Consider the following 24,975-nt stretch of genomic DNA (forward strand, 5'->3'; position numbering starts at 1 on the left):
GCGGGCGGGGAGCGCCGCGCCCCGAGGCCGGGTGAGGGGCGGCGGCAGTGGCGGGCCGCGCCCGGCAGACGGAGCTGTGCGGGAGGCGGCGGCACCGGCGCGGCCCCGCCATCCCTGCGCATCCCGCAGCCCCGCCGGGGATGCCGCCGCCCGCCGGGCCCTGAGCGCCGGGACGCCGGCGGCCGCCGGCCCCGCTCCGCCGCGCCTCGCCCGGCCCCCCCCGACCCGCGGAGCCCGCCTGGAAGATGGAGTGAGTACCGGGGCCGGGCCGCCCCCCCGGCACCCCCGCACCGGGCCGCGGGTCCCCCGGTGCCGCGCACCGCAGTGCCGGGGCGGGGGCGGCCCCGCGGGGGCCGGGGCTCCGGACCCCCCCTCCCCGTTCCCCGGCGGGGTCGCGGTACCGAGGGCTCGGGGAGGAAACACCGGCGGCTCGCGTCCCCCCCCCCCCCCCCGGTGCGGGGCTCCCGGACCCCAAAACCGGGGCTCGCCCCCCCCCTCCCCCCGACGCTGGGCGCCCGGTCCCAGGGGCTCGCGTCCCGGAACCGGGGGGGCTCGGGGCCCCCATCCTCGGGGCCCGCGTCCGCCCCGGTGCCGGGGGCTCGGCCCCCCGCTGCCGCTCGGTGGGGGCTGCCCCCGGTGCCTGTACCCCCCCCCGGCCCGCTGCGGGGTGCCGGGGGGCGGCGGTGGGGGCCCCGGAGCCGGCGGGGGGCGAGTCCCTGCTGGCGGGGGGGCGGAGGGGCGACGCTTTGGGCGGCTCGGACCTGTTGTTGCTGCTGCGTGTGGCTGGGGGCGAGTGGGTGGCGGGGAGCCCGCGGCCCCCTCCCTGCGCACGCAGCCCCATCCCTCGGCGAGGGGCCTGGGGGGCAGCCCCGGGGGCTTCTCGCAGCCCGGCTCCCGCCGGGGGCGGCTCCGTGCGAGCCCGGGGATGCTCTCCCGGCCCCGACCCTCTTTGTGTGCCGCGGTGGGGCCGTGCCCCGCTCGGCTGGTGCCTGCGGGCCCGCTCCGGGCTGGGCACGGGGCTCCGCGGGCGGATGGGGAGAGGGGGGCACAGGTGGGGGCACCCTGCCCGTGCTGACTGTGCCCCTCGGGAGGGCGAGGGGCAGGCCGGTGCTCGACGCCAGGTGCCAGCGAGGGCAGCCCCATCACACCCAGGCCTTCCCTTCCCTCCCCGTGGCTCCGGTCCCCCCACGGCATGGGGGGACCCCGGCATCTCCTGGGTTTGGCACCGGGGGCTTTGAGGGGCATCCATCCAGCCCAGCCTGGGGGCCTGCACCTTGTGAGCGCCTCGCCCCGCACCGATTAATGGGCTGCCTGCTAATGAGGGGCTGGGTGCTCGACTGGTCCTGCTCGGCTGCCGGCTCCCCCCGGTTTGGGGGAGCCCTACTGGGGGTGCTGGAGGTGGTCGGGGTGATTGCTGCCTGCTGTTGGGGTCGGACTCTGGCTCGCTGAGAGCGGCGTGGGAGGGTTTCAGAGGCCTGGGTGCAATGTTTGGGATGGAAATGGGGAGGGGGTCAGCCCCCAGGCCTGGTGACAGCACAGGGCAGGGCAGCAGTTCCTGTCCCCAGCTCCCCCATGCCACATCTCCCAGCTCTGCTCCTGCCTCCGGAGCCCCTCCGACACCGGGGGCTGTGGGATAGACGCCACTGGCTGCCCCCGGGGGACAAGGAGCCCTTTGGGAATGTGCCAGGGCTGTTGTCTGTGTGCTGGAAATACCAGATTGTTCCTTTTCTTGACTAAAATCCCCACGAGGGAAACGTGCCCTGGAGGTGAGAGGTGAGCATGGGGCTGAGCAGTGAAGCAGAACCCGAGCGTGCACGGCTTCTGTTTGGGCAGCTTCAGCGCAGCCCCTTCTGGGCGCTCAGGGTTTGGCTCTTCTGGAGATGGGTCTTGAGATTTTGGGCTGGAATAAATGTGCAAAAGTTATTGCTGGATGACATGCCGACACGTGTTTTCCCTGGGCAGCTGTGGGTGTGTGAGCAGACCTATAGCTCCAGCGCTCCGGCACTGGCTTCCACCAGTTGTGCTCTGCTAAATTCAGACCCTCGTCATTGGGATGGGGGCATAGGAAAGCCGCGGGTCAGGAGAGGCCCATGGCAAAGCACTCCCTGGACCTAGGCCTGGCTCTGCGGCTGCTAATGTGTGCCAGGGAGCGTGCTCCGGGCTTGGGTTGGCTCTTGCCTTTCCTTGGCATTGGCAGCAGCTGGAGGAGGGTGCTGGCCGCTGCGAGCTGCTGGTGCCGAGGGAGGTTTGGCTAAAAGCTTCCAGCTCTTATAGAGGCTCTGCTGGTCCCATAGGGGCTGCTTTTCTGTCCTCTGCTCCTGCTGCTATTGATGCTGTTGAGTAGCTGGGGATTTTGCATCTCCACTTCTGGCTGCTCTGATAGCTCTTCCCTGCGCCTTGCTGTGCCTCCCCCAGGCTTCTGGCCTCCTCGGGAGCTGGGTGCTCTCCTGGTCCTGCCCTTCCCCATCGTCCCAGCCCTGATCAGGAGCCGATAGCCTTGAGGAGGAGGAGGAGGAGGAGGAGGAGGAGGAGGAGGAGGAGGAGGAGGAGGAAGAGGGAGATTTCAGCCCTGGCGGTAACCTGGGAGCTCTCCCACTGGGTGGGACTCAGGGTCCTGCTCTCCCCTCCACGTGCCTCTGTGGTGAAGCAAAACCCGGTCCACCGTGGTTCCCAAATGTCCTGGAGGAAGCCATAAAGCTCGGCCGCAGACAGCCGCACAATGGCACCGCAGCCCCCGTGCCAGGAACCGGGGCTCGGAGCTCGGCCCGCAGCCGCTAGATGCGGCCCCGCGGCGCAGCCCTCAAGTGCGCCAGGCTGGGCAGGAACTGGAGCAAGAGCAGGTTTCCTTGGGAAACTGCTGCTGCTAGCTCTCCTGGTTCCTGGCCAGAAATAGCCACTTTCCCCTGCGCTGGGGGGGCAGCTCACGCCTTCCGCACCGCGCCGGGCTCGGCCAGATGGGCTTTGGCGCTGGAAGTGGCTGCAGTGGAGCTGGGACGGGCGGGCAGGGGGCTCTGCCTGGGGAAGCCTCTCCTGGGTCCCCTGCATTGGTGGGAGCCAAAGAGCAAGGCTGGGACGTGGAAAGGACGTGCACAGGTCTGGGGGGTCAGGACAGGCCTGAGGGAGGGTGCAGAGCTCAGGGCTGGAGGCAGAGGTGGTGACAGGGAGCCTGATCTTCGGAGTCTGTACTTACCACTCGCACCCATCGGGAGGAGAGCGAGCCCCTCGGGCCCCAGACAGTCCCAGGGGATGAGGATGAGGCCTCCAGCAGCCCCGGAGCTCCCGTCGGGGAGGGGAGCCCGGGCTGGGCCTGCTCCAGGCAGGTGCTTCCTAGTGCGGAGGAGCTGGATGTGGTGTGAGGACGGAGCTCCCCGCTGGGGGCTGCGGGTGCTGGCTTGGGGCTCGGTGTCCTGCTAGGGCTCTGCACATGAACCACGTCCCCACTGGATGCATGGAGCCTCGTGTGCCCTCATCTTCATAGCGTTGGTGTGGCAAAGCTGCGGTGCCTCGAAGGAGCGAGGACCGGGGACAACGTGACGCCGCCGGGGTGGCCGGAGCCGAGCGCCACGTCCCCGGGTGGTGCTGGGCTGCCTGGGGGGAGGAAGGCTCTGCTCTCATTCATAAACCGTGTGGGTGTTTCCTAGTGGAGCCTTGCTCCTCTAACTGGAAGGGAGCTGGAAACCCAAGTGTTTGGAGGGCACTTGAACCATTGTTTGAAAGATCTGTAATTTTCCAATCAAACTCTCTCCTTGAGCCTCCGTTCATCAAATATTCATAGGATCCATTTTCTCCTGGCACTCCCAGCCCACGTCTCAGCCCCAGGAATCAATCAGGCAGCTCTGCTGCTCTAATGCGTCCTGCGTTTTCGGGAGCTGCCACCCCTCCTCCCGCCTCCCCTCCTCGGTCCCGTCCCCTCCCCAGGCAGCGGCTCCGGACGGGGCCGCGCAGCCCGCGGGCACCCGCAGGGCTCAGAGCAGCCCGGCTGCGCGCAGCGGAGGCCCAGCCTCTCCTCGCTGTCACGGGGAGCCTTGTCCCTTCCCGCCCCAGCCTGCTGGCCGATGATTTATTTGCCTTCGCTGTCAATGGCTGTCGGCCCCGGGCTGCTGCAGCCCCCTCCCCTCCACACCCTGCTACGGGTGAGGGTGCTCGAGGGCGGCCCCGCTGCCCACGGCAGTGCTTTGGGGGGCTCGCGGCTGCCCCACGGCAGCAGCACTCGGGGCCTGCTTTCCCCGGGGGTCTGGCTGTTGGTGTAAACCAGCACCGCTCCTGCATGTCTGCCTGTGCTGCCGCCGCTTGCACCCGCGCTGGGCCCCGCACCAGGGCCCGTCTCGCCAGGGCCTCTCCCTGCCCTCCGCTCTGGCTCGGAGCTGAGCGGGTGGGAACGGAGCGGAGGTCAGGGGAGCGGAGGAGCAGCTTGAAACGGCTCTTCGCACATTTGGATGAGCTAATGGGAAAAAACAGAGGAAGGCAAATAAACATTATTGTTTCATGTCAGGCGGGGAGGAGACAAAAGGTCACGGGCTTCCCTTGTGATGGTGGAAACAGCGGCATCAGCAGGGCTGGAAAGAGCTGGAGAGCCAGGGAGGGAGCGCGGTGCGTGCTCGGGGCTCGTGCGTGCTCACACATGGGCGCGTGGCTCTGCCCGAGGACTGCTGCTGTAGCAGGGGGAGTTCCCCCGGTGCTGTCTGTGCCCCTGGTCCCAGCGACCTCATTTGTTGTGCCACGGCCACGAGGCGCATCGGAGCCGGCTGGAGGAGCTGCCCCGGGACGGGCAGGGCTGGGACGTGCGCGCAGCGGGCACCGGGCGAAGCATGAACCTGTTTGCAGGAGCTCATGAGACCGGGTGAAATGAGGCGTGGCGGAGGAAGGGGTCGCTTTGTTGTTTTTTTCTGCCCTCGTGGCTCCCAAGTGGGGCGACAGCCCCTGGCTTGGTGCCGTTGGGATCCCCTTTCTGGGCACCCCGGCTGAGGCTGGAGCTTGGCGCTGCCGAGGCCTCCCGGGGAGCCCTGGAGGTGCCGAGTCCTTGGCCTGGCTGCGCCCTGGCCCCAGCCCTGCTGCTGGGCCCCCTCGGTCCCCGGGGCACAGCATCCTCCCTCCCGCGTTGCCATGGCGCCGTTGCCAGGGCGCCGTTGCCATGGCGATGTTGCCAGGGCGCCCGGCTCCGCACGGCCATCCCTCATCCCTCATCCCTCGTCCCTCATCCCTCGTCCCGGGGCTGCCGCCCCCCGGGGACAGCCGGGGCTGGGGAGCGGCTGCTCGGGGGGAGCCCGGGGTGACCCCGGCCCCGGCCCACCCGGGGGCTCCACTCACCAGCCCCCAGCCCCGGGGGGCCTGTGGAGCGCGGTGACCCCCCCGGGATGGGGCAGGGCAGGGGCTGGGGGGCTGGAGGGGGCTGGGGGACCGGGGGAGGTCCACCCTTCTGTCCCTATGCCCTGTCCCCATGGGCAGGGGCCCGGGGGCTCCAGGATCAGCCCCACCCTGCCCCTTGTCGGGGTCTGGAGGTGAGGGATGAGCGGCTGGAGCCTTGTGGCAGGGCTGGGTGCACCCGGGGCTGGGGCCGGGGGGGCAGCGAGGGGGCGCCCAGCCTGTTCTGCGTCTTTCCCTGGGCCAGGAAGATTCCTGGCTTTCTCCCCGGGAATGCAGAGGCTTCAGCAAATAATGGAAAATAAAGAGGATGGAGGAAAAGCAGAACAGAACGTTTCAGGAACACTGAAAAAGTTTGGATCTGTTGCGCGGGGCAAGATCCAGGAAAGAAGCGGGCTTTGGTCCAAAGTCCTCCGAGGCTGGGGTGCTGAGAGCCGAGCTCGGAGGGTGCCCGCGGCCCCGGAGCAGGACGGCCCTGGCACGGGGCACCCCGGGGCTGTCGCGGGGCTGCCACCAGCCTGGTCCCACGGCTGGCGCAGGGGAGGGCGCGGGGGGCCCTCGGAGAGCCCGCGGGTTGGGGGGCGGCCGCCGAGGGGGTGTCTGCAGGGCGCAGGCGGTCCGGGGGCTGCGGTGGGGTCAGGACAGCGGGGGGGGAGCGGGGCCGGCCCCGGTGCCCCCCGCTACCTGCGGGACAGGGAGCAGCAGCAAAGGGAGCAGGGGTGAGAACGGGACCCGCAGACGCTCCGACTCCCTTTGGGGTTTGAGTATTTAATTTCCCAGCTCGGGCGCAGCGTGGGGACGGCAGGCGGGCTGCCAGCCCGCTGACAAATGGAGGCTGCTGACAGCGGGCGAGCGCATGCGTGCGTGTGCAGAGCAGTCACGGCATCGCCTCAAACTGCACCAAAATAACCGCTCCGAAAGCGGCTCCATCCCCGGTTTGTTTGTTTGGCCTTGATTTCACGCGCTGCCAGGATCCGGGTGCGGGGGAATCGTTGCCTTCGAGGAGGAGGAGGGTGGAGGCGGGGGGCTCCTCTCGCACCAGCGGGACATGGGGCCAGGCCCGGCCCCGGGGGGGTGCTGGGTGCGGGGAGCAGGTGAAGGTCGCCGCGGGGCATCACGTTTTCCATGGCCCCTTCAGGAAAGGTCCCCGTTGTTTTTCCGGGGCTTTCTGGAAAGCAGTGATGTTTTGCATGCCATGGAAATGTTTTGCTTGGGGTGGGGACAGGGCAAACAGCCTGAACACAGCACCGTCGGAGGGCGGTTGGGAGGGGATGAGCCGAGGGGCCCTTGTAGGTCCCTGGTTGCTCTGGGAATGCTTCGGGGCCACCGCAGCCCCGCTCCCTCCCTCGCGGGCAGGACAGTCTGCGCTCGCTCTGAGCGCTGCAAACCCTCGGGCCCAGCCCGGTGTGCGCAGGGACAGGACCTGCGGGAGGCGGTTGGCGCCCCACTGTCCCCCGAGCCTCGGCCACCCCAGCTCCAGCGCTCCCAGCCAGGGCAGGAGCTCCTGGGAGCTGAGGAAATGGGTACGCACTTAGCCCGTTTCTCCCCGAGACTCACTCCCTTTGCTCCTGCCCCCTCTCGGGCTCCGCCGTCGCTTGCTCTGGCAAGCAAATGGCAATGATCCATCGCCTCACGCCACCGCCGAGCCTCCCACCCTAATTACTGCCGCAGCTCAGCACTTCGTTAGCATCGGCTGGCACGCAGCCCACCTGCTCCCGGCGGCACCGCAGCCTCCCCAGGTCACAGACGGGCCCCGGGCGGGCGTCTCCAGCCCGGCTGCGCCCGCACCTGGTGCTCTGCAGCACGTCAGGGCCGTGTGGCTGCGGCCGTGTGTCTGTGCACGTCCGTGTGTCTGTCTGCACGTGTGTGTCGGTGTGTCTGCACGTCCGTGTGTCTGTGCTCGTTGGTGTGTCTGTGTCTGCACGCATGCGCCCGTGCGCACACACCAGAAGGGTCACTGATCAGGAAAGGTGTGGGCAGCCAAGGAAGGGGCTTGCGATGGGACGTGTGAGGCAGGTTTAACGGCACCTCCATAGGCGCCGCGTCCACCCGCGTGCCGCGGGGTCACCGCCACCTGCAAGGGGGCAGACAGCGGGAACGGGTGCCTGGAGGAGACGTGCGGGGCGAGGAGTGCTCGGCTTCGGGGCGGCGAAGGGCAGGGGAGGCAGCAGCCAGCGGAAGGGAAGAGCTCGGCCTTTGTCTGTGCGCGGTGCCCGGCCCGCTGGCGGCACAATGTCCCCATTCAGCCGGCCGCGCGCTTCACGGCCGCTCTGTGCTCTCTTGCAGGGCTGTGGAGGCCAGCACCCTTCAGCAGGAGAGGCTGCAGGCCATCGCGGTGAGTCCCCTCGGGCGAGCAGGGGGCACCTGGCTGCTGGCCCCATGTCCTGGCCCCAAGGAGGTGACCCCCCCAGGACCCTCCGGGCTTGGTTCTGCACCTCTGGACCAGGGGCAGAGCTGGCGGCTGGGAGGGTTAATTAACGAAGCGGCACCTTGATGAGCCCCGAGGGAGAGCGAAACAAGGGAGGAGCCCCCCTTTGCCCTTCCCCAAGGGCTGGGGCTCGTGCAGGACCTGGCCCTGGGGGGTGCAGGCTCTGCCATCTCCCTGCCCCTGCCCCGCAGCAGCTCCCTGGCCCCCGGTGCCGCCGCCGGCTGCCAGCTCCCCCCTCCCCATCCCCATCACTATCAGCCGATCTGCGCTGTACAAAGGGCAAATTGTTTGGGGCCAGAGGAGGAAAAAAAGCGAGTGACGCTTCCCGGGACTGGAACTGACTCTGCTAAAATAATCTGGACCGACCCCAGGATGTGCAGCGAGGGGGGAAGAGGGGGAAGAGGCCGCACGGGGCTGGATTCCCCAGTGCTGGCCGGCTCTCGCTCAGCAGGGCCAGGCGAAAAGAGCCCGTGCTCTGCGCCCTCTGTGCCTCAGTTTCCCCCAGCGCTGGGCTGGCGAGGTGCAGTCCCCGGGGGGGGCTGGATGAGGGAGCAGGGCGGAGGCGAGGTGAGGGGCTCCAGCCGTGCAGACCTGAGCCCGGAGGCTGCCCCCCCCCCCCACGATGGAGGCGCCCCCCTGCCCACGGTGCCCGCTGCTGCCCCTGCCCCGGGCCGACCCCGGCTCTGCCGCTGTCCCGTCCCCGCAGGAGAAGCGGAAACGTCAGACGGAGATCGAGAACAAGAGGCGGCAGCTCGAGGATGACCGGCGGCAGCTGCAGCATCTCAAGGTGAGGACCCCGCTGGGGACCCCCCCCCCCCCAGCTCCAGGGATGGGCCAGAACCCCCGGCCTTGGGGGCGGCAGGACCGTGACCCCCCCGCTTTGCTCCCCAGTCCAAGGCTCTGCGGGAGAGGTGGCTGCTGGAGGGGGCCCCGTCCTCCGCCTCCGAGGAGGATGAGGCGATGAAGAAGCAAATGCAGGAGGATGAAGTGAAGACCAAGGAGCTGGAGGAAACCATCCAGAGGTAACGGGGCTGGGGGTGGCGGGGCGGGCTGGTGCCTGGGAGCCCTCAGGGTGCCGGAGACGTGCTCGGAGGATGCCCGAGCCCCCCGGGCACGCAGGAGGCCACGAGGCAGCTGGGTCCCCACGTCGGACGCAACGGGCGCTGCCACCACGCTGCCACCACGCTCAGGATGAGCGGGGCGGGCTCCCCGGGCACCCTTGGGTGGTCGCGGTGGCAGGAGGTGAGGGGGGGCAGCCCCCTCCCAGCCCCCCCGTGCTGGGGCGCTGACGGCGAGGGAGGGGCAGGGACCCCCCGGCGGTGTCCCGGCAGCCCGGCAGGAATGCACCCGGTCCTTGGCTGCGCCCGTTAATTACCGGTTAATTACCGAGCATGGGAGCGGGGCCGGGCCAGGCGCGAAGGGGCCTTTGTGTCCGTGTAATGGCGCGGGGCATTCCTCCGGGCTGCAGAGGGAAAGGGCAGCTCGCGGGGAGACGGAACCAAAGGCTGGGAGCTGCGGCGCAGAGGTGCCCTCATTCACACGGGGGGACGTGGGGGAAATCGGGGGGGGCTCCCCCGGCCCCGCCACCTCCGGGGCCGCGTGGGGCCTTCGCCGGGCTGATGGCCGGGGCTCCCTTCTTCCTGGGGGATGTGATCGGGATGGACGCTTCTGGGAGCAAAACGTGGATGAGGTGGCGTCGCTCTGTGCCACCAACCGATGGCACTGACAGTGCCCACGGGCTGGGTTTAATCATCCCGTGGGGCTGGGGGGCAGCGCTGCAGGGCTGGCTCGGTGGCACTCTGTCCGTCTGTCCCTGGGTGTGTGTCGCTGCTCCGTGCTCCTCCGTCTGAGTGCAGCCCCCGGCCCGGTTCCTCCCCCAGGCTGGAGAAGGAGCTGGAGACGCTGGAGAACAGCAGCTCGGTGGCGTCCACCAAGGAGAACCTGGCCGAGGTGGCGGCGGTGCCGGCCAAGGAGGAGAAGGCAGAGACCGTCCCCAACGCGCAGAAGGTGGGCATGGCCGACCGCCTGCGGGGCCGGGTGGGCAGGGGGGGAGGGGGAGAGGGGCTGCATTTTGGGGGGGCTGTGCTTGGTGCCTAGCCACCGGGGCCGGGTGCAGGGCGCGGTGGGTCCCCTGCAGCTCCTAAGCTCGCTCTTCTGTTTTGCAGAGTCCCCTGGGCACGGCCGTAGGTAGGTGACCCTGGACCCCACATCCCCCTCGCAGGGGGAGCCCGTCCAGGTGGCAGCGGGAGGCTCCGTCTGCCCCGGGGCCATCCCACGGGCGTGTGTGGGGCACGTGGGTGGCTGGGGATCATCTTGGCTCAGGGCCTCGCTTCTCCTCTCCACCCCCAGCCAAGAAGGTCTCCAGCAGCCCCATGAAGGCGGTGGAAGGCACCGACATGATGAAGGCAGGTACGTGCCCACTTCCACGCGAGAAGCACTCGCTCCTGGTCGCTTCCCTCCTCCCGCCCCGTGGCACCTTGTGGCTCACCGCCCTCGATGCACAGCCCATCCTGCAGCCCTGCCACCAACGATCCCCGCCGCTCCACGAGTTTCCAAGCCTAGGGCATAAAATATCGGTTATTTGCCATCGGAGGGTTCGTGTTCAGTGGAATCCCGCGGCTGGTTTGCTGTTCGGGGCCCCCATGCCCTCCCCTCCCCACTCCATGTCTCTGCTCCAGTTTCATCCTTTGCCTCCTGCTCTGTTTGCGGCTTCTCGGTGCGAGGGAGAGGAGAGGTGCGGGGCCGGGGCTGGGGCTGCCTGACCGCGGGAGCTTGCACAGACGCTGGGAGCAGGCAGGGGCTGCGGGGCTGCAGCAGCCGGCACCGAGCCGCCCGTGCTGGGACAGGGCTGGAGCTCCTGCAGAGGTTTGCTCTGGTCTGGGGATGCTCAGACCGGGCTGAGGCACTGGGAAGAACCCGGCTCTGTGCCCATGGAGCCAAGCGCCGCCGGGCCGAGGTGACCCCGGTGCCCGCGGGGACCAGCCGGGGAGATGAAGGACCGATGCCGAGGATCGCCCGTCCCACGAAGCGCAGGGGCTGCCCTGCCGCCTCGGCCTGCACCAGCGCCCTCAGCGCCGCGTCCCATGAACGTGATCCTGGCCCCAAGCCCAGGCCCCTGTGGTTGGCCCCACTCGCTGGCCGGACAGACAGACGCGGCGGCCGCTGGCCCTGCTGCCTCCTGGGGCCGGCCCAGCAGCCGCAGAGGTAAGGGGATGCTGGCAGCACCAGGACGGTGAGAGCCCCGTGGGTCCCGTAGGAGGGCAGTGCCCGGGATGTCGCACCTGCCTCTGCCTTCACTCCTCCTCGCTGCAGCTGCTGCCTTGCTAACGCCGCTGAGCACCGCTGAGCACCGCTGAGCACCGCTGAGCACCGCGCCGTGCCGCTGCGCCTGCCCGCTGCTGGCTGCTGAGCACGGGCTGGGGAGGGCCGGGGCCGCCGTAACGCTCACTGTGCTCTTTGTGTCCCAGCCATGTACTCAGTGGAGATCACAGTGGAGAAGGACAGAGTTACTGGGGAGACCAAGGTCCTGTCCAGCACCACCCTTCTCCCCCAGAACCATTGTCTGCAAGGGGTCAAAGTGTACGAGGATGAGCTAAAAGGTACGGCCCCGTCCCGCACTGCTGGCAGGCGTCAGGAGCAAAGGGCAGGGGACGAGGGAGCAGCTGCCCGAGCATCCCATGGGCACCAGGGTGAGGAAGGGCCGGGGCAGCTCCTGCTGCCTTCACCGGCTCCACAGGGGAACCAGCTCAGGGCAAGCCCTCGACAGCCCGTCCTGTGCCCCAGCCAGCCCGGCGTGGGAGCCATCCCAGCACCGTGGTGTGGACGGTCCTGAGGGGCCAGCCCGGGTTTGCACGTCAAGTCCCTGTGCTGATGGGGAGCACGGAAGAGGATCTGCTGCATCCAGAGCCCCAGGAGCACATCTCACCAGCGAGGCGATGGCACCGGCATCGCGTCGGTCTGGTGTCACGGGCACCTCCCGTCCGGGGACAGGATGGGGCTGAGCAGCTGGGCTGCTGGGGATCCCTGCGGCCCTGCGCCACCCAGGCTGGCAGCACAGAGCCCGTCCCCTGGGTGCAGGGAAGAAGCAGTTTTAGGGACCAGTGCCTGCTTTTGGGGCCTCCCAGGAACCTGCTTTGATGGTGCTGGTGGCACCGAGGGACAGCTGTGTCAGCAGCGAGGACTGACCGCGGAGCTGTGGAATACGGCCGGGAGCTGCGGTGGCTGAGCAGACCCTGGGCTCCATGGGCTGACCGCAGCTGGCCCTGCTCCACGACGTCCTCCCTGCGGAGGGAGGGACTGTCACCGCCACCTCCGTCACCTCCGTCACTTCCACCACCTCTATCAGTCACCTGCCTCAGCACAGCGGGACCCTGCGCTGACCGGGGGCCCAGGACCCCCCGTTCCCAAGGAGGTGCCGAGGAGCCCCCTCGGCAGTGAGCAGCCCAGGTCACTCCCGGCCGAGCCAGCCCTGCCTGGCCCGGTCATTATCTGTTATCGCTCGTCCGACTGCGTTCCGTGGCTGTTGCACTGATCATCACATGATGCTCCAAGTCAAGTGGAAAATGCGATGCGCTGGGTGCATCCCTCACCGCCGAGCACAGCTCCGCCTGCCCTGCAGCGCTGCGAGTGCCCGTGCGCTGCGCACCAGCGGCAGAAGACCCTCCATGGGCACGGGGCCACCAGGCACTGCGGGCACCGGGGCGCAGTGGGACGGGGTGCTCGGCTCGGGGCTGGCAGGCGGCAGCGGGGACCTGCTGCAAAGCGTCGCCTCGGCCCGGGGTTCAGAGGTGCCGAGGGCTGGGAGCGGCTCCTCGGGTGGTGCCGTTGGTGCAGCCGCCCCGCTCGCTGCATGGAGCAGGGGCTGGGAGGGCTGGGGGCTGCCAGGAGGTGAGCCTGGCCTGGGGGCAAGGGGGCGGCGCGGGGGAGCCGGGCTGCACGAGCGGGGCTCGTCCTGGTGCAGTCCGAGCCCCCTCCCCGCCACCCCTCACCTCCTCCTCTTGTCCCCGCAGTGGTGCACGCGGTGAGCGCCGAGGCTGGGGCCCTGCAGAACGGGGCCCACCCGCTCAGCTCCTCGGAGGTCGACGAGCTCCTTCACAAGGCGGACGAGGTGACCCTGAGCGAGGCCAAGGCGGGCGAGGAGGCGCCCGGCAGTGCCCCGTCCAGCCAGAAGCCGACGCCGCGCAGGGAGATCACGGGGCTGCAGGCGAAGCCGCGGGAAAACTCCATGGTGCTGCCGCCGGGCGAGGGCGCGGAGCCGAGCCGGGAGCAGCCGGTCACCATGATCTTCATGGGCTACCAGAACGTGGAAGACGAGAACGAGACCAAGAAGGTGCTGGGGCTGGAGGGCACCATCAAGGCTGAGCTGGTGGTGATCGAGGACGCCGAGAGCAAGCCGGAGCCGGCGTGCAAGGACCACGCACCGCCCAACGGCACCGCACTGGAGCCTGCGGCCGCCCTGCCGCAGGGGGAGGAGGCCCCGGGCGGGCAGAAGCCGGGCGCCAACGCCACGGAAGCCAAGGAGGCCGAGCAGGACATGGACGCGAAGAAGCAGCGCTGCAAATGCTGCACGGTGATGTGAGCCCCGCGGCCGGCGAGAGCAGGCTGCCCCCGCCGAGCCCCTCCGCCCCCGCTCCCCAGGCCCGCGGCCCCGCAGGACACAGGGTTATTTACTGGCCAGACACAGCCCCCTTTTTTCTTAAGAACTGGGGAAATCCAACGCGGTGTTTGTAAAGCCTACCAAAGGCGGCAGCACTCCGAGGCCGTGGCATCGCTCGCCCCGTCTGTCCAACGCCCGCTCCGTGCGACACCCCCAGTGCTGCGTGTGATATTTATTAGAGACCCCCCCACGCCCCACGTTTCGCCTGCCCCTCCCCACGGCCCTGCCTCACCCCGGCGCAGACACCGGGAGCATTTCCCTCCTTCCTCCAGCAATTTCCCACCCGCCGTTGGAAGACGTTCGCCGGCCGGGCCAGGGGACAGAGACAAGTCCAGCAGCTTGCAGGACCCGCGGTCACCCAGCCCGCGGCAGGCACGGCGCGATGCCCCCCGCCAGCCCTTCCCCTGCACCTCCAGCGCCGTCTCTCCAGCGCATCCCCGGCCCGGCTCCATCCCGGGGGCTTGGCCATCGTTGGCTCCGTGATGCTGGGCTCGGCCGGGCTGTCGGTGCGGTGCCGGGAGTGCGCAGGGTGCCGTGGACCAGGGGCAGCTCCCACGGGGCAGGCGCAGGCTGGGTCCAGGCAGGGAGCCTGGCTCCTCTCCCCTGGACTCTCCTCTCCGTGCGGGAGCTCCTCACCCTGCCGCTCGTGGTGACGGCAGCCACCGGCCAGGTACCGACGCCACCACCGCTGCCGCGGGGCCGCTCCAACACCTCAGCTGCCCTGCCGGTGTCACTGGGCTCCAGCACCCGAGGGGGGCGAGCGGGGCCGTGTCTGGGTGCCCACTGCCCACCCAGGGGGGCGGCGATGGCTGGGGGCAGCCCGTGAGGGCAGCGAGCAGAGGGGGAGCAGGGGGTCCCAGCCCACAGGGATGGGATCGGGGCTCGGACCTGCCTGTGACACCCCGCAGCAGCGGGACGGTGGCCCAGCGCCCCCCAACCCTGCCCTGGGGTGGCCCCCGCGCCCTCACCACGTCCTCCTGGCCCCAGGCAGCTGCAGCCGGAGCTGCCCCAGCCGTGGCAGCTTTGCAGAGCCAGTTTGCGGGTGACCAGTGTCAGGTCCCCGGCCCAGTTCACCCCAGGTGCTGGGACTGGGGCCTGCTGGGGGGACTGGTGTCCTGTGGGGACCTGCCCTGGGACGCTGTCTCCATGCCCTGGTGGTGAAGGTCGGGGCCGTAGCCCCGTGCCAGGACCGCCAGCAGCCTCCCTGCTCCTCTGCCCCTTGCCCCAGCCCGTCGGCGGGGATTTCACCACCAGCATTAGCGTTTCCTCCCCACCGAGACCTTCTGGGGCAGCAGGGGGGGCTCCACCGTGGCCAGCCGGGCACCCGTGGGTGCTGAGCCTGGCCCAAACCCTGGGTGCTGCTGGCAAAGCAGCCAGCGCGGGCAGGGCTCCTGCTGGGAGCCCCCGTCTCCCCCCAGCCCGGTCCCCGAGGTCCTGGTCCGAGTGGGTCCTTGCTGCGGCACAAGGCCGGGCGCGCCGGGGGCCCTGCTGCGACGTCCCAGCTGCCGCCCCAGTGCCACCGAGGCCGCGGTTTTACCCCGATTGTGTCTGCGGGGCAGGGAGCAGGGGCCAGAGGCTGGGGGGGGATGTGGGGGCTGGCAGTGCTGCAGTGTGGGGTCTCCTGGGGGGGGGGGTGCCTGTCCCTGAGCCCCAGCCGTGTGCCAAAAGCCTCTGGGAGGGGCAGAGCCCCATCGGGGCAAGGGGAGAGCCTCTCCTGCCACCGGCAGTGACACGGCCAGGAGACCCCCAGTCCCAGGGCGTGTGTGGCGTGGGGCGCTGGGGCTGGATGCTGGGGGGCATCTGCCCCATTAATCCCTGGGGTTCAGGGCCAAGTCCCCCACGGGGTTTCATGTCCCCTCCTGCCACCCCCTCCCCGGGTGCTGATCCCAAACCAGGCCCCCTGCCACCCTCAGCACCCCCAGCCCCCCGGTTGCCTTTGGACCCAGCATTGGCCCCTGGCAGAGGCAGGATCAGGATCAGGCCCCCGTGGGGCTGGGGCTGTCAGGGGGCAGCAGCAGCGAGGAGCCCGGCCGTGCCCCAGCCCCGTCCCGGCGAGCCCCGCGCCGTCCCCCCGCCTGGCTCAGCTGAAGTGCACTTCCCGCGCCCCCCCCGTGCTTTTTACTTGTGACGAAGCCGTTTGAAGTCCCCCCCCTCCCCGGCCCCCCCGTTGTTTGTAAGACACCCGAACCGAGCAAATAAACTGTGTGAATAACCAGCCTGGCGCCTCTGCCTCTGCCTGGGGACCACCTCGGCCGGGGCACCGCTCGCCTGCGCTCAGCACCCTGACGTGGGCGCTGGGCACGGGGGTGGGAAGGGGCCGGGAGGGGGGTGCTGGCGAGGGGACGGTGGCCGGAGGTTGGGTCCATGCCCACCGAGCACCATGGGGTAGAGGCCTGGTGCACCAGCGGGGTCTGGAGCAGGGTCTGGCCGCGTCTCGCCAGGCACCCCGAGCTGCTCCCCAGCCACGCTGCCTCGGCTCCATCTCCTCTTGCCCCTGCCCCAGAGGCTTCCCGTCAGCCTCTCCCCTCCGCCCGTTTCACGAGTGCAAGGGTCACGGGCAGGGGCATTCGTGCTGCCACTGCTGGCAGCAGCCCTCCTTGGCTTGGCAGCGTTCCTGTGCTGTGCTGGCAGCGGGGCTGTGCCGGTGCCCAGGGGTCCCCAGCTCCTCCCCACGCCGGCACCGAGTGCCCCATTTCCCCCGGAGCACCGGGGCTGAGCCCGTGTGGGGCGGAGGCAGAGGTGCTGGCTGGCCGGGCTCCAGCGCCACCAGGTCTCCCTGCAGGATAAATCCCCTTGCTTCCTCCCCTCCTGCCAGCGGGGTGCTGGCGGCGCACGGTCAGGGTGACGGCCAGCTGGGTGCGGGCACGCTGCCTTCGCCCCTGCGTCTCCAGCCCCTGCTGTGCCACGGAGGTGTCTGTCCCCAGAGCGACGGTGACAACAAAGGAGGGAGATGTTCAAGTACACCCCGCCGTGGCAGGTCCTCTGCGCCACCCTGGAGCCCAGGGCGCAGGTAAGGTTGGGCAGCCTGCTTGTCATCCCGGCACCGCCGCGTCCCCGAGGTGGCAGCAGGGGACGGGGAGGGTGGGCACCGGGATGCTGGGAGGAAAGGGATGCTGCTGCGGTGCTGGCAGGCACGCGCAGGTGAAGATGTGGCAGCCTGGGTTCCTGCTTGTCCCAAGGGGACAGTGCTGGGGTCACGGCCCCCTGGGGGCCACCGCTGTGCAGCCGAGGGTCTCTGCCCACCTCCAGCAGAGGTGGGGGTCCCACAGAGCTGGGCCTGGTGGGGGTCCCACAGAGCTGGGCCTGGTGGGGGTCCCACAGAGCTGGGCTCAGGGAGGGCAGCGCTGGTGCTGGGATCCCAGGGTTCATTCTGGGCAACGGGGCCCCGGCTCTGCCCGCTCGCAGAGCTGCCCGGTGCCAGCCCCGGGCTGTGCACACATCCGCGCCCGCTGCAGGGTGTGGTGCTCGCCCGTGCTCCGCGGCCGCTGGCGTGGACTTTGTCTCAGCCCCAGGGTAAAACAGGCGCCGCGCTCCCTCCCGGAAACGCACAGCCGCCGGTGGCCGCACCAAAGCCACCATCCCTGCGCCCAGCAGGTGCCGGCTGCTCTCCCACAGGAGCCGCAGAGCGGGACGGGGCGCCCACAGGCCGGGCAGGGGTGAGTTGGGTTTCCCAGTGCCCCACAGCTGGGGCGAGTCGGGATTTACACCCGCGCCCTGCTCGGGCCCGGGGCCGGCAGCCGAGGCCGGGATGGGCCGCGCGAGGGGAGCGGGGTCCAGTGGGGTGCGGGGCTGCGGCGGGGGCCACAGGACGAGGATGTGGCCAGAGGACGAGGATGGGGACATCCTGCCCCAGGGGCAGGCGCAGCGAAGGGCAGAGCACGGTGGCACGGGGGGCACCACCCAGGCCGGCCATGACGCCTGGTGCCAGGCAGGGCAGGGTGCCCTCGGTGCTGGCTGCTGGCGGCGCTGCCGCTCTGCCGGGCTCCGGCATCCGTGGCCCAGGGCACCAGGAGCGTTGCAGCCACCACGGGGGCCTGTCCTCACCCGTCGGATACAGTGGCTCGAGGTTTCCGTATCCGGCACAGGGGCTGCTCCCTGCTGACGGAGCTGCTTCGGTCCCCGGGCAGGATGAGGGCCGAGGGGGCAGCGGGGCCGGGAGCACCAGGGCTGCCACGGCAGCGAGGCCCCAGCCCTGCCTGCGCAAACAGGGGGTTATCAGGCAGCTGGCACGGGGAAAGCTGGGCCGGGAGAGGCCCCGCGGTGTAAACAGGAGAGTGCGAGCTGCCGGAGCGGCGACTCCCTGCTGTTTGCTCAGCCTGCGGGCTCCTCCGCACGGCTCCCGGCAGCACCCCGGGGCCAGGCTGCTGCACCCGGCCCTGCACCCACGCAGCTGCCGGCGCAGCGGGGATGCTGGTGGCCAACGGGCCGTGCCCCCACGCCACCTCCCTGCTGGGAGCTGCCTGCTCGCAGGGAAGCAGCGCAAGCTCTTCCCCTGTTTGTGCTCCTCCGTGGGGAGAACCCAGCCACAGAGCCAGGGCAGGAGAAGAGCGGCTGACACCCCCCGGCTCTTTGGGGTTTCGGGGCTCTTCAGCACCACAGTTGTGTCTGTGGAGAGGCAGAGGGTGCCCAGAGGAGGGGGCACTGGTGCATTAGCACGCCAACACGGTGCTGCAACGCACAGCACCTCGCTGCCTTAGCACACGGGCGCGTTGGTGCCCCGGCACGCTGCTGTGCCGGTGCATTGCTCGTTGGTGTGCACCACGGGCTGTGGGCCAAGGGCACGGAGGCCGTGCAGGCGTGGGAGCCATTGGCAGCAGGGCGATGGGTGGCGTGGGGGGGCTGGGAACGGGTCATTGAACCCAGGCCAGCGATGAGCCCAGCTGAATTCTTGGAATTCCTCCACGGGGCTCAGGCTGAGCTTATCAGGGCCACGCAGCCCTGGGCCGCCCCGGCAGCACCCACACCCCACCGCCGCCCGGCCAAGCCACTCCCCGAGGACGCAGCTCAGGCGGGTGCCACCCTGGGGCATGGGGACCCCCGCGCCGATGGCTCCAGGACAGTAAGTGCGGCGTGGTGGGGCAGGAGCGAGGGCTCAGGGCAGCCATCCCCTCCCAGCAGCAGGGGCACTGGTCCCCACGCAGTGGGGTGGGTGCTGGGGGTACGTGCGCACCCCAGACCTATCTACAGGTGGTGCGGGCGAGGGGCTGCCCGCAGCTCGCTGGCTGGCTCCTGGGTGTCGCAGGCGTGCTGGCAGGACTGGGGGCACAGGGACCTGTGTGCACGGGGTGTGTGGCACAGAGCAGGCAGGGGGCCGGGCAGGCGATGCCTCATTTGTGCCCCAGGTTCGTGCAGGAGCCGCCGGGTGCCGCAGCCCTGGGACATGGCTGGGAGCTGGGGCGCTGCCGCCTGTGCCCCTCGCCAGTGGGTGCCACTGCTGGGCGCAGCCGGAGCCACTTGGGATGGCAGCGATGTGCCGTGCCCACTGCGGGATCCCCAGGGCGGGGAGACCCCGGAAAGCACCCGGCGTGTGTTTGATGGCGAGGGCGGCCGGCGGGCGCTGCAGTGCTGCCCGGCCCAGCTCCCCCCGGTCCCGCACCCCCAGGGCTGAGCCGGGTCAGGCTCTGTCGGCACCGCTCTGCGTGGGGCTGGGCCTGCTGGGGGTGCTGGCCCCCGGTGCGGTGCTGCCGGGAGCCTCTGCCAGCCCCGCTCCTCTCCTTGCCCCCCTCCTGCTGCCAGCTACCCGAGCTCCCCAGCACTCCCAGCAAGGACTTTTGCCCCCTCCAAACACGATTACCCGTGGGCAAGTTTTCATTACCTGGGTCCCCACTGACTGTAAACGGGCAATAATGGATTATGGGAAGGAAAATAAAGAGGCTGTGGGAATTCAGCTGGGCACGGAGCAGCTGGCGAGGGCATTTCCCAGCAGAGCCCAGGCCTGTTACTTCTGAAGACAGCGGGGCTAAACCGTGCGGGGCATCGCCCTGAGCCCTGGGACACCCCAGCTGCCCCTAATGGTGTCAGCGCTGCCCAGCCCCAGGTGCTGCCCCCCAGGAAAGGCTGAAATTGCCCCAGCTGAGGAGCTGAGGAAGGGCTGTGGATGCTGCCCGCAGCAGCATCGCCGCAGAGGAGGCACGGCCGCAGCTCCCCGGCCTGCTTGGGGAAGTGGTGGCGGGGTCGTGGTGACAGCGCTGCTCGCCCGTCCCCCTGGGGGCTGTGGTGTCCCACTGGGACCCGTGTTCCCTGCTGGGGGCAGGGACCCGCCTGAGCTGCCCCTCCCTGCCCGGGCACCCGCTTTGTCACCCAGCTATGGCCCAGTTAGCAGCGGGAGGACCCACACCAAGGTCAGGGCAGGCGTTTCCTCCCGGTGTGCGTGATAGATGGGTTAAAGTCCCACGTTTTTTATGAGCCATGAAACCATTTTTATGATCCTTGCTGTTTCAATAGTCCCAGTGACTTGGAGCTTCCTTCCCATAAACACGCAAGGAGAAATTCCAGGCAGAGGTAGGCACGGTGTCGTCAGTGCCTGTCCCAGCTGTGGGCCCACGTACCCGGTGCCACCCATGGCGGATGTGTGCCGAAACCCACGGGCAGGGCGAGGACAGAGCAGGCAGAAGCTGCCCAGGGGTGGGGATGGGGGCTGAGGGCAGGCGGGGAATCGCCCAACCCCGCGGTCTTGCAGCACGGGGCACCGCTGCCCATCTCCCGCAGTGCAGGCGATGCTGGCGGTGCGGGGAGGTTTGGCCTCTGTCACACGAGGCTGTGGGTCCGGCGAGGTGAGGGTCTGGGGACGGGATGTGGATGTTGGCTTTTGGGCAGTGCCCTTTGAGAGCTGACCGCTTTTGTCCAAGAACTGCTATTTCTGGGTAAATGGAGCAAATCGCTTTTAAGACGTCTTTATCTTGCGTTATTGGTGTCTCCCCCATGGGCTCGGGTATCGCCCGGGCACCGCGGAGGTGCCGCTGCAGGCGAGGATGAGAGTGCTGGGTTGGAGAGGGAGCTGTGCCACTCCGACTTCTGCTCCTTGAGCTTCTCCTGATGGCTTTTCTCCCCTCCTGCCTGCAGGGCCAGCAAGATCCTGCTCTCTGCTCAAGACCTCTTCAGGTGAGCCCGGAGCCCGAGGGTGACCGCGAGGCCGAGCAGTGCCCCCAGCCCCAGGAAGGAGGAGAATTGGATGCTGACTCTTCCCAGGAGATGGACAGGGTCACCAGGCACCTGGTCTTCCAGCTCCCGCAGACCGCGCACAGACACGACCACGCGCCCGCGGATGGCGACGATGACGTCTTTGGCTCCTTTCAATACGGCAGCCAGAAGGTAGAAAATGGCTACGAGTGGAGAACGAGGCTGAAGTCGCCCTCGTATTTCCTGGATGGTGGAAAGGATGTCTGGACCCCTTCCCCAGACAGGGAGTCCAGGCTGGAGGTGGTTCGGTCGGGAAGCCTGTACGACCTGAGGGCTTACAGGGGTGAGAGGAAGCCATCGAGGCTTTACGAGGACGACGAGCAGGAACAGTACAGGATCCTTCCACCAAACATCTCACCCGAGAAAGCAAAGGAGCTGGAGGACGAGAGGAGGGAGGTGATCCGGGGGCAGGTGGTGAGGAAGAGCTCCACCATGGCCGAGAGGTGGAGCTCCATGGATGAGCTGAGCTCCATAAACGTGGGCGCGGGCGGCCAGGGGGAAGGCAAGCACAAGGGCACCAGCACCTCCAGCTTCGCCATTTACTATGACAAGCCATCCTCGGGGAGGGCAGCAACGCCTGTCGACCCTGAAAGCATAGACAGGGAGCAGATCAACTTCGCCGCCGCCCGGCAGCAGTTCCTGATGCTGGAGAAGACCAACCCGGGCTCCCTGTTCAGCCCGGGGCAGCAGGGCATGTCTCCGAAGCCAGAGGCGATGACGAGAATCTCTAGGCAAGAGTGGCAAAGTCCTGAGACCGCCACAAAGGCCGAGAGAGGTTACGGCGACGCCGGCGTGCCCAACCAGGGCAGGACAGACACGACCACTTACCAGGTGTACAACGTCTCCTACAGGACGCCCGTGAAGACGGAGGTTTACGCTCAGGGAAGGGATGATGCTGGAAGGTTATATCCCCTGGGAAAAACATCCAGCCTGACTAAAGCATCGTCCAGAGACGACCTGGACTCTGGCTTGGGTGAAATATATGCCGAGGGCAGTGCAGGCTACGTCAGCAATGGAAGCGTGTCCGGCGAGGCCTTCAATGGCCTCGTGGATGTGAGGAACAGCAGCAGCAGCCCAGACAAGGAGCTGAAGGCCAGCAACGAGACGCCCATCGAGCGGGAAATCCGCAGGGCACTGGAGAGGGAGGAGAACCTCTGGAAAGAGAGGGGCATCCAGCGGCTGACCTCCAGCAGCGAGCTGGTGGAAATCCAGACCAAGCCTCTGCTCTCCATGCACGCGTCTCCTGTTCCGGGCAGGAAAGGGAAGGACAAAAGCCGCGCTTCCTTCTATGTCCAGCGGGAAATAGAGCAGGAAACCAAGCGTGAAGAGGATCTGAAGAGGCAAGGGCGGCTGCTGGGGCTGTATGACCGGGGGACGCAGCAGGAGCTGGACGAGCGCAAGAAGGTGTTTGAGCAGGAGGAAACCCCCCCGCCCAAGCCGGCCCCCGCGAGAAGGGCAGAGGAGCGGAGGAGCTGGATCCACGAGGAGCAGTCCTCGAGCCACAGCGCTGGCCCCGCGGAGGACGCGCGGGCTGGGAGAGCCGTTTCCACCCACACGGTGATCCTGACGCGCTCCCAGGCGGCCCAGCCCCGCCTCGTGCTGCCCGCTGCCGAGAGGGGCCGGGGGGAGCCCCTGGCGCACGAGCACGCTTCCGCCAGCGCCAGCAGATGGGCACGTGAGGAATCCCAGGGAGGAAGGCTTCCCGGCTCCACCCAGAGCCCGGCAGGAACGGGCGTCCTGCGCAAGGAGTACTTCTCCTTCCCCGTCTGGAAGCCCAGGTTCTCCTTCGTGGACGACATGGGGACGCAAAGCCCGCTGAGGCGGGAGAAGGGGCCGGACGGGGAGGACGGCCGGGACGAGCAGTACACGCTGAGGACGTGGAAGCCCCAGACATCGATGCTGATCGAGGAGGAGATTCGGAGCGACCTGCAGCGGGAAGAGGAGCTGCAGGAGCAGCGCAGGCGGCGGCAGCTGATCGATGGCTCCTCCCTGGTCAGCAACGACGGCTTCTCCAAGGAGGGCTCCCACTCGCGCCACAGCTCAGGTAAGGGGAGGAGAGGCATGGCAGGAGCAGGGCAGGCAGCCGCATCCTGCCCCTGCCCCTTGTGGCTCTGAGTCTCAGCAGGAGCCCTCAGAGGGCGGGCAGGGAGCCCTGGGGTGCCCATACGGAGGGATGAGAAGCGACGAGGGAGCAAGGTCCTGTGTCCGCAGCCTGTGCAGCTGGAGGTGGCCTCGCGCTGCGCCCTGCAGCAGGGGGACACAAGCGAGGGACAGACCCCAGCCCTTCCTCCCCCAGCTGTGGGCCAGCTGCAGATGTCCCATTCGCAGCCCTTGCCCCGAGATTCCATACCGAGTCCCTGAGCCCAGACTCCCAGGAGCTGCACCGGGCACCGACCCTGCAGCCTGACCACGTCCCCGGCCCCGCTGTAAGTGCGAGGTGCCCGTGGCAGGGCCGGGTCCGGGAAGGAGGAAAGGCTGCAGGGCACGGGGCCCGAGTTCCTCCCCGCGGGGGCTTGCAGAGACACCGCTAAGGGCCCAGGTGTGTTGGTAGCAAGCTGTCTTGCAAGAGACATCTCTCCTTAGACGCCGGCCCTGTGGCCAGCAAGCAACAGCGCTCGATGTCCCCGGAGCCGGCTGGGCACAGCCCCGGCTGCCCGTGGGGTGTGGGTGCGGATGGGCTCAGCGGGGGCAGCTCTGCTTTCGGTCCCAGAGCTGCTCCGGTTTTGATGACTTTTTGTCACATTATCCCAGAAAAATGCCGAAAGGGCCCAGAAGTGCCCGGCGCACGCATTTCCCCTTCCTTGGTGCTGAAAACCTCGGGCTGGCACGCAGGGGTGGGCTCCCAGCGGTGACCAAGTACCCGCAGAGGTTCGGCCCTGCGGCTGCAGCCCGGCCGTGCTGTGGGTGCCTCCAGCCCCGGGACCGTGCTCCTTGCAGCCCTCGCAGCCCGGCCCCTCTCTCTCTCCCCAAGCCGCCTCAGGTGCCAGCGGCAGCTACTCGGTGTCTGGGTCCCCGGTGCCCATCCCCGCCTCGCGCCAGGCGGGGGTCCTGGGCCTGGTGTCGTCCTTCACCCCGCTGCGAGTGGCGGCTCCCGCCCCGGACAGCACCGACGGCCTCAGCCCCGACTTGGCTCGCTCCAGCCCCTTCGAGGAGAGGAGGAGGAGGACGAAGGAAGATGGCAAGGTGAGCACACGGGGGCTGCTGGAGCTGCCCCGGGGGCGGCAGCGTGGGCTCCCTGCCCTGCCGGGCTTTGGTCCCGGAGGCTGGGTGGGACGGTGCGGAAGGGCCCCGCCGTCTGCTGGGGGTCCTGGCCCAGGGGACCCCCGCGGCCCCCCTGCCATGCTCGCACGGCCTGCGCCCGTCTCCCCCGGCATCTCCCTGGGGCTGCCGCTCTGATCCTTTTTTCCTTCCTTTTCCCAGTACGCAGGCATCGAGCCCGTGGACAAAATCAACACGGAGGTAAGGCCCCTCCTGCCCCTGGGGGACGGGGATCGGGGGGCTCGGGGGTCCCTGCCCGCGGCCGCTGCTCCCGCCCCGAGCGGCCGGGGGGGGGCAGGCGCCGCACGGGGCCGGACGCCAAGGGCGGGGGCCCCAGTTAGGGGGAGGGCAAGTTGTGCGGAAAGGATTGTTTTTTTTTATACATTAAAATGTTTTTATGATAAATCGTGCTTTCTGGTCCCCCCAGGTGGTGGAGAGCACGCGGGTGGGGCGGCACAAGAGCGCCATGGCGCAGCGCTGGGAGGCCGGGCTCTACGTGCGGGACGAGGACTGAGCAGCGCGGGGCCCAAAGCGCCGCGAGCACCGCTCCGGGTGGCCGCGACGAGCAGAGACTCGTGCATCGCAAATTGCATCCGTTTTTAATAGAACAGATGATCCTTCCGATAAATTAAACGTGCTCGTTTGTTTCCCCCCCTTCCCTCTGAGGTGAAATAATATTTCTTATTTAAGGGGGTAAGAATCAGATCACTTTCTTTTAATTTCTTCTGCGAGGAGACAGCTAGATGAAGAGAAATCATACGGTAATTTAACTTCTTTCTCATTGCAAGCTGTGTCTCTTACCAAAAAAGTTTTATTTCTGAGTGGTTTTAGGTTTTCAGGTGCTGCAGCCCCAGCTGGGAGGGAGCTCGGGCTGGTGCGTGCCGCTGGATCAACACCGAGCTGGGAAATCGAGGTTTCTGATTAAGTCAGGCAATCTGCTGAAGCGCAGTGATATCTAACATGTATTAATGCTGTTTATTTTGCTAATTTATTAAAGAGTCATTACTCTCATTCCTCCTGCTGTGGTGTTTGCCCAAACGCTCCGCTGGTTCTGCAGCCGGGGGTTAAAACGAGCGCAGGCGTTTCAGGAGGC

The 24,975-nt window shown here is 68.4% G+C and overlaps 2 protein-coding genes across 4 annotated transcripts; both read left to right on the forward strand.

Moving 5' to 3' along the window:
- Nucleotides 1-71: 71 nt before the first annotated feature.
- PALM (paralemmin) lies at nt 72-15,660 on the forward strand. 2 transcript variants are annotated; one of them, XM_083810981.1, is made up of 9 exons: nt 72-250; nt 7,648-7,696; nt 8,496-8,576; nt 8,681-8,811; nt 9,670-9,796; nt 9,955-9,976; nt 10,139-10,198; nt 11,257-11,388; nt 12,799-15,660. In XM_083810981.1, exons 1-9 carry the CDS (start codon nt 246-248, stop codon nt 13,365-13,367), a joined length of 1,176 nt encoding a protein of 391 aa, XP_083667107.1. In that variant the 5' UTR covers nt 72-245; the 3' UTR covers nt 13,368-15,660. The 2 variants fall into 2 exon arrangements, with proteins under 2 accessions (XP_083667107.1, XP_083667106.1); XM_083810980.1 differs by lacking the exon at nt 72-250 and adding an exon at nt 3,072-4,840.
- Nucleotides 15,661-16,785: 1,125 nt separating this feature from the next.
- On the forward strand, nt 16,786-24,890 carry MISP (mitotic spindle positioning). Of its 2 annotated transcripts, none has more exons than XM_083810963.1 (5): nt 16,786-17,101; nt 20,508-22,668; nt 23,596-23,807; nt 24,045-24,083; nt 24,310-24,890. In XM_083810963.1, exons 2-5 carry the CDS (start codon nt 20,637-20,639, stop codon nt 24,394-24,396), a joined length of 2,370 nt encoding a protein of 789 aa, XP_083667089.1. In that variant the 5' UTR covers nt 16,786-17,101; nt 20,508-20,636; the 3' UTR covers nt 24,397-24,890. The 2 variants fall into 2 exon arrangements, with proteins under 2 accessions (XP_083667089.1, XP_083667090.1); XM_083810964.1 differs by lacking the exon at nt 16,786-17,101 and adding an exon at nt 17,242-18,504.
- Nucleotides 24,891-24,975: the final 85 nt, after the last annotated feature.

Source organism: Anser anser, assembly GCF_964211835.1.
Source record: "Anser anser genome assembly, chromosome: 25".
In the NCBI taxonomy this organism is placed as follows: Eukaryota; Metazoa; Chordata; class Aves; order Anseriformes; family Anatidae; genus Anser; species Anser anser.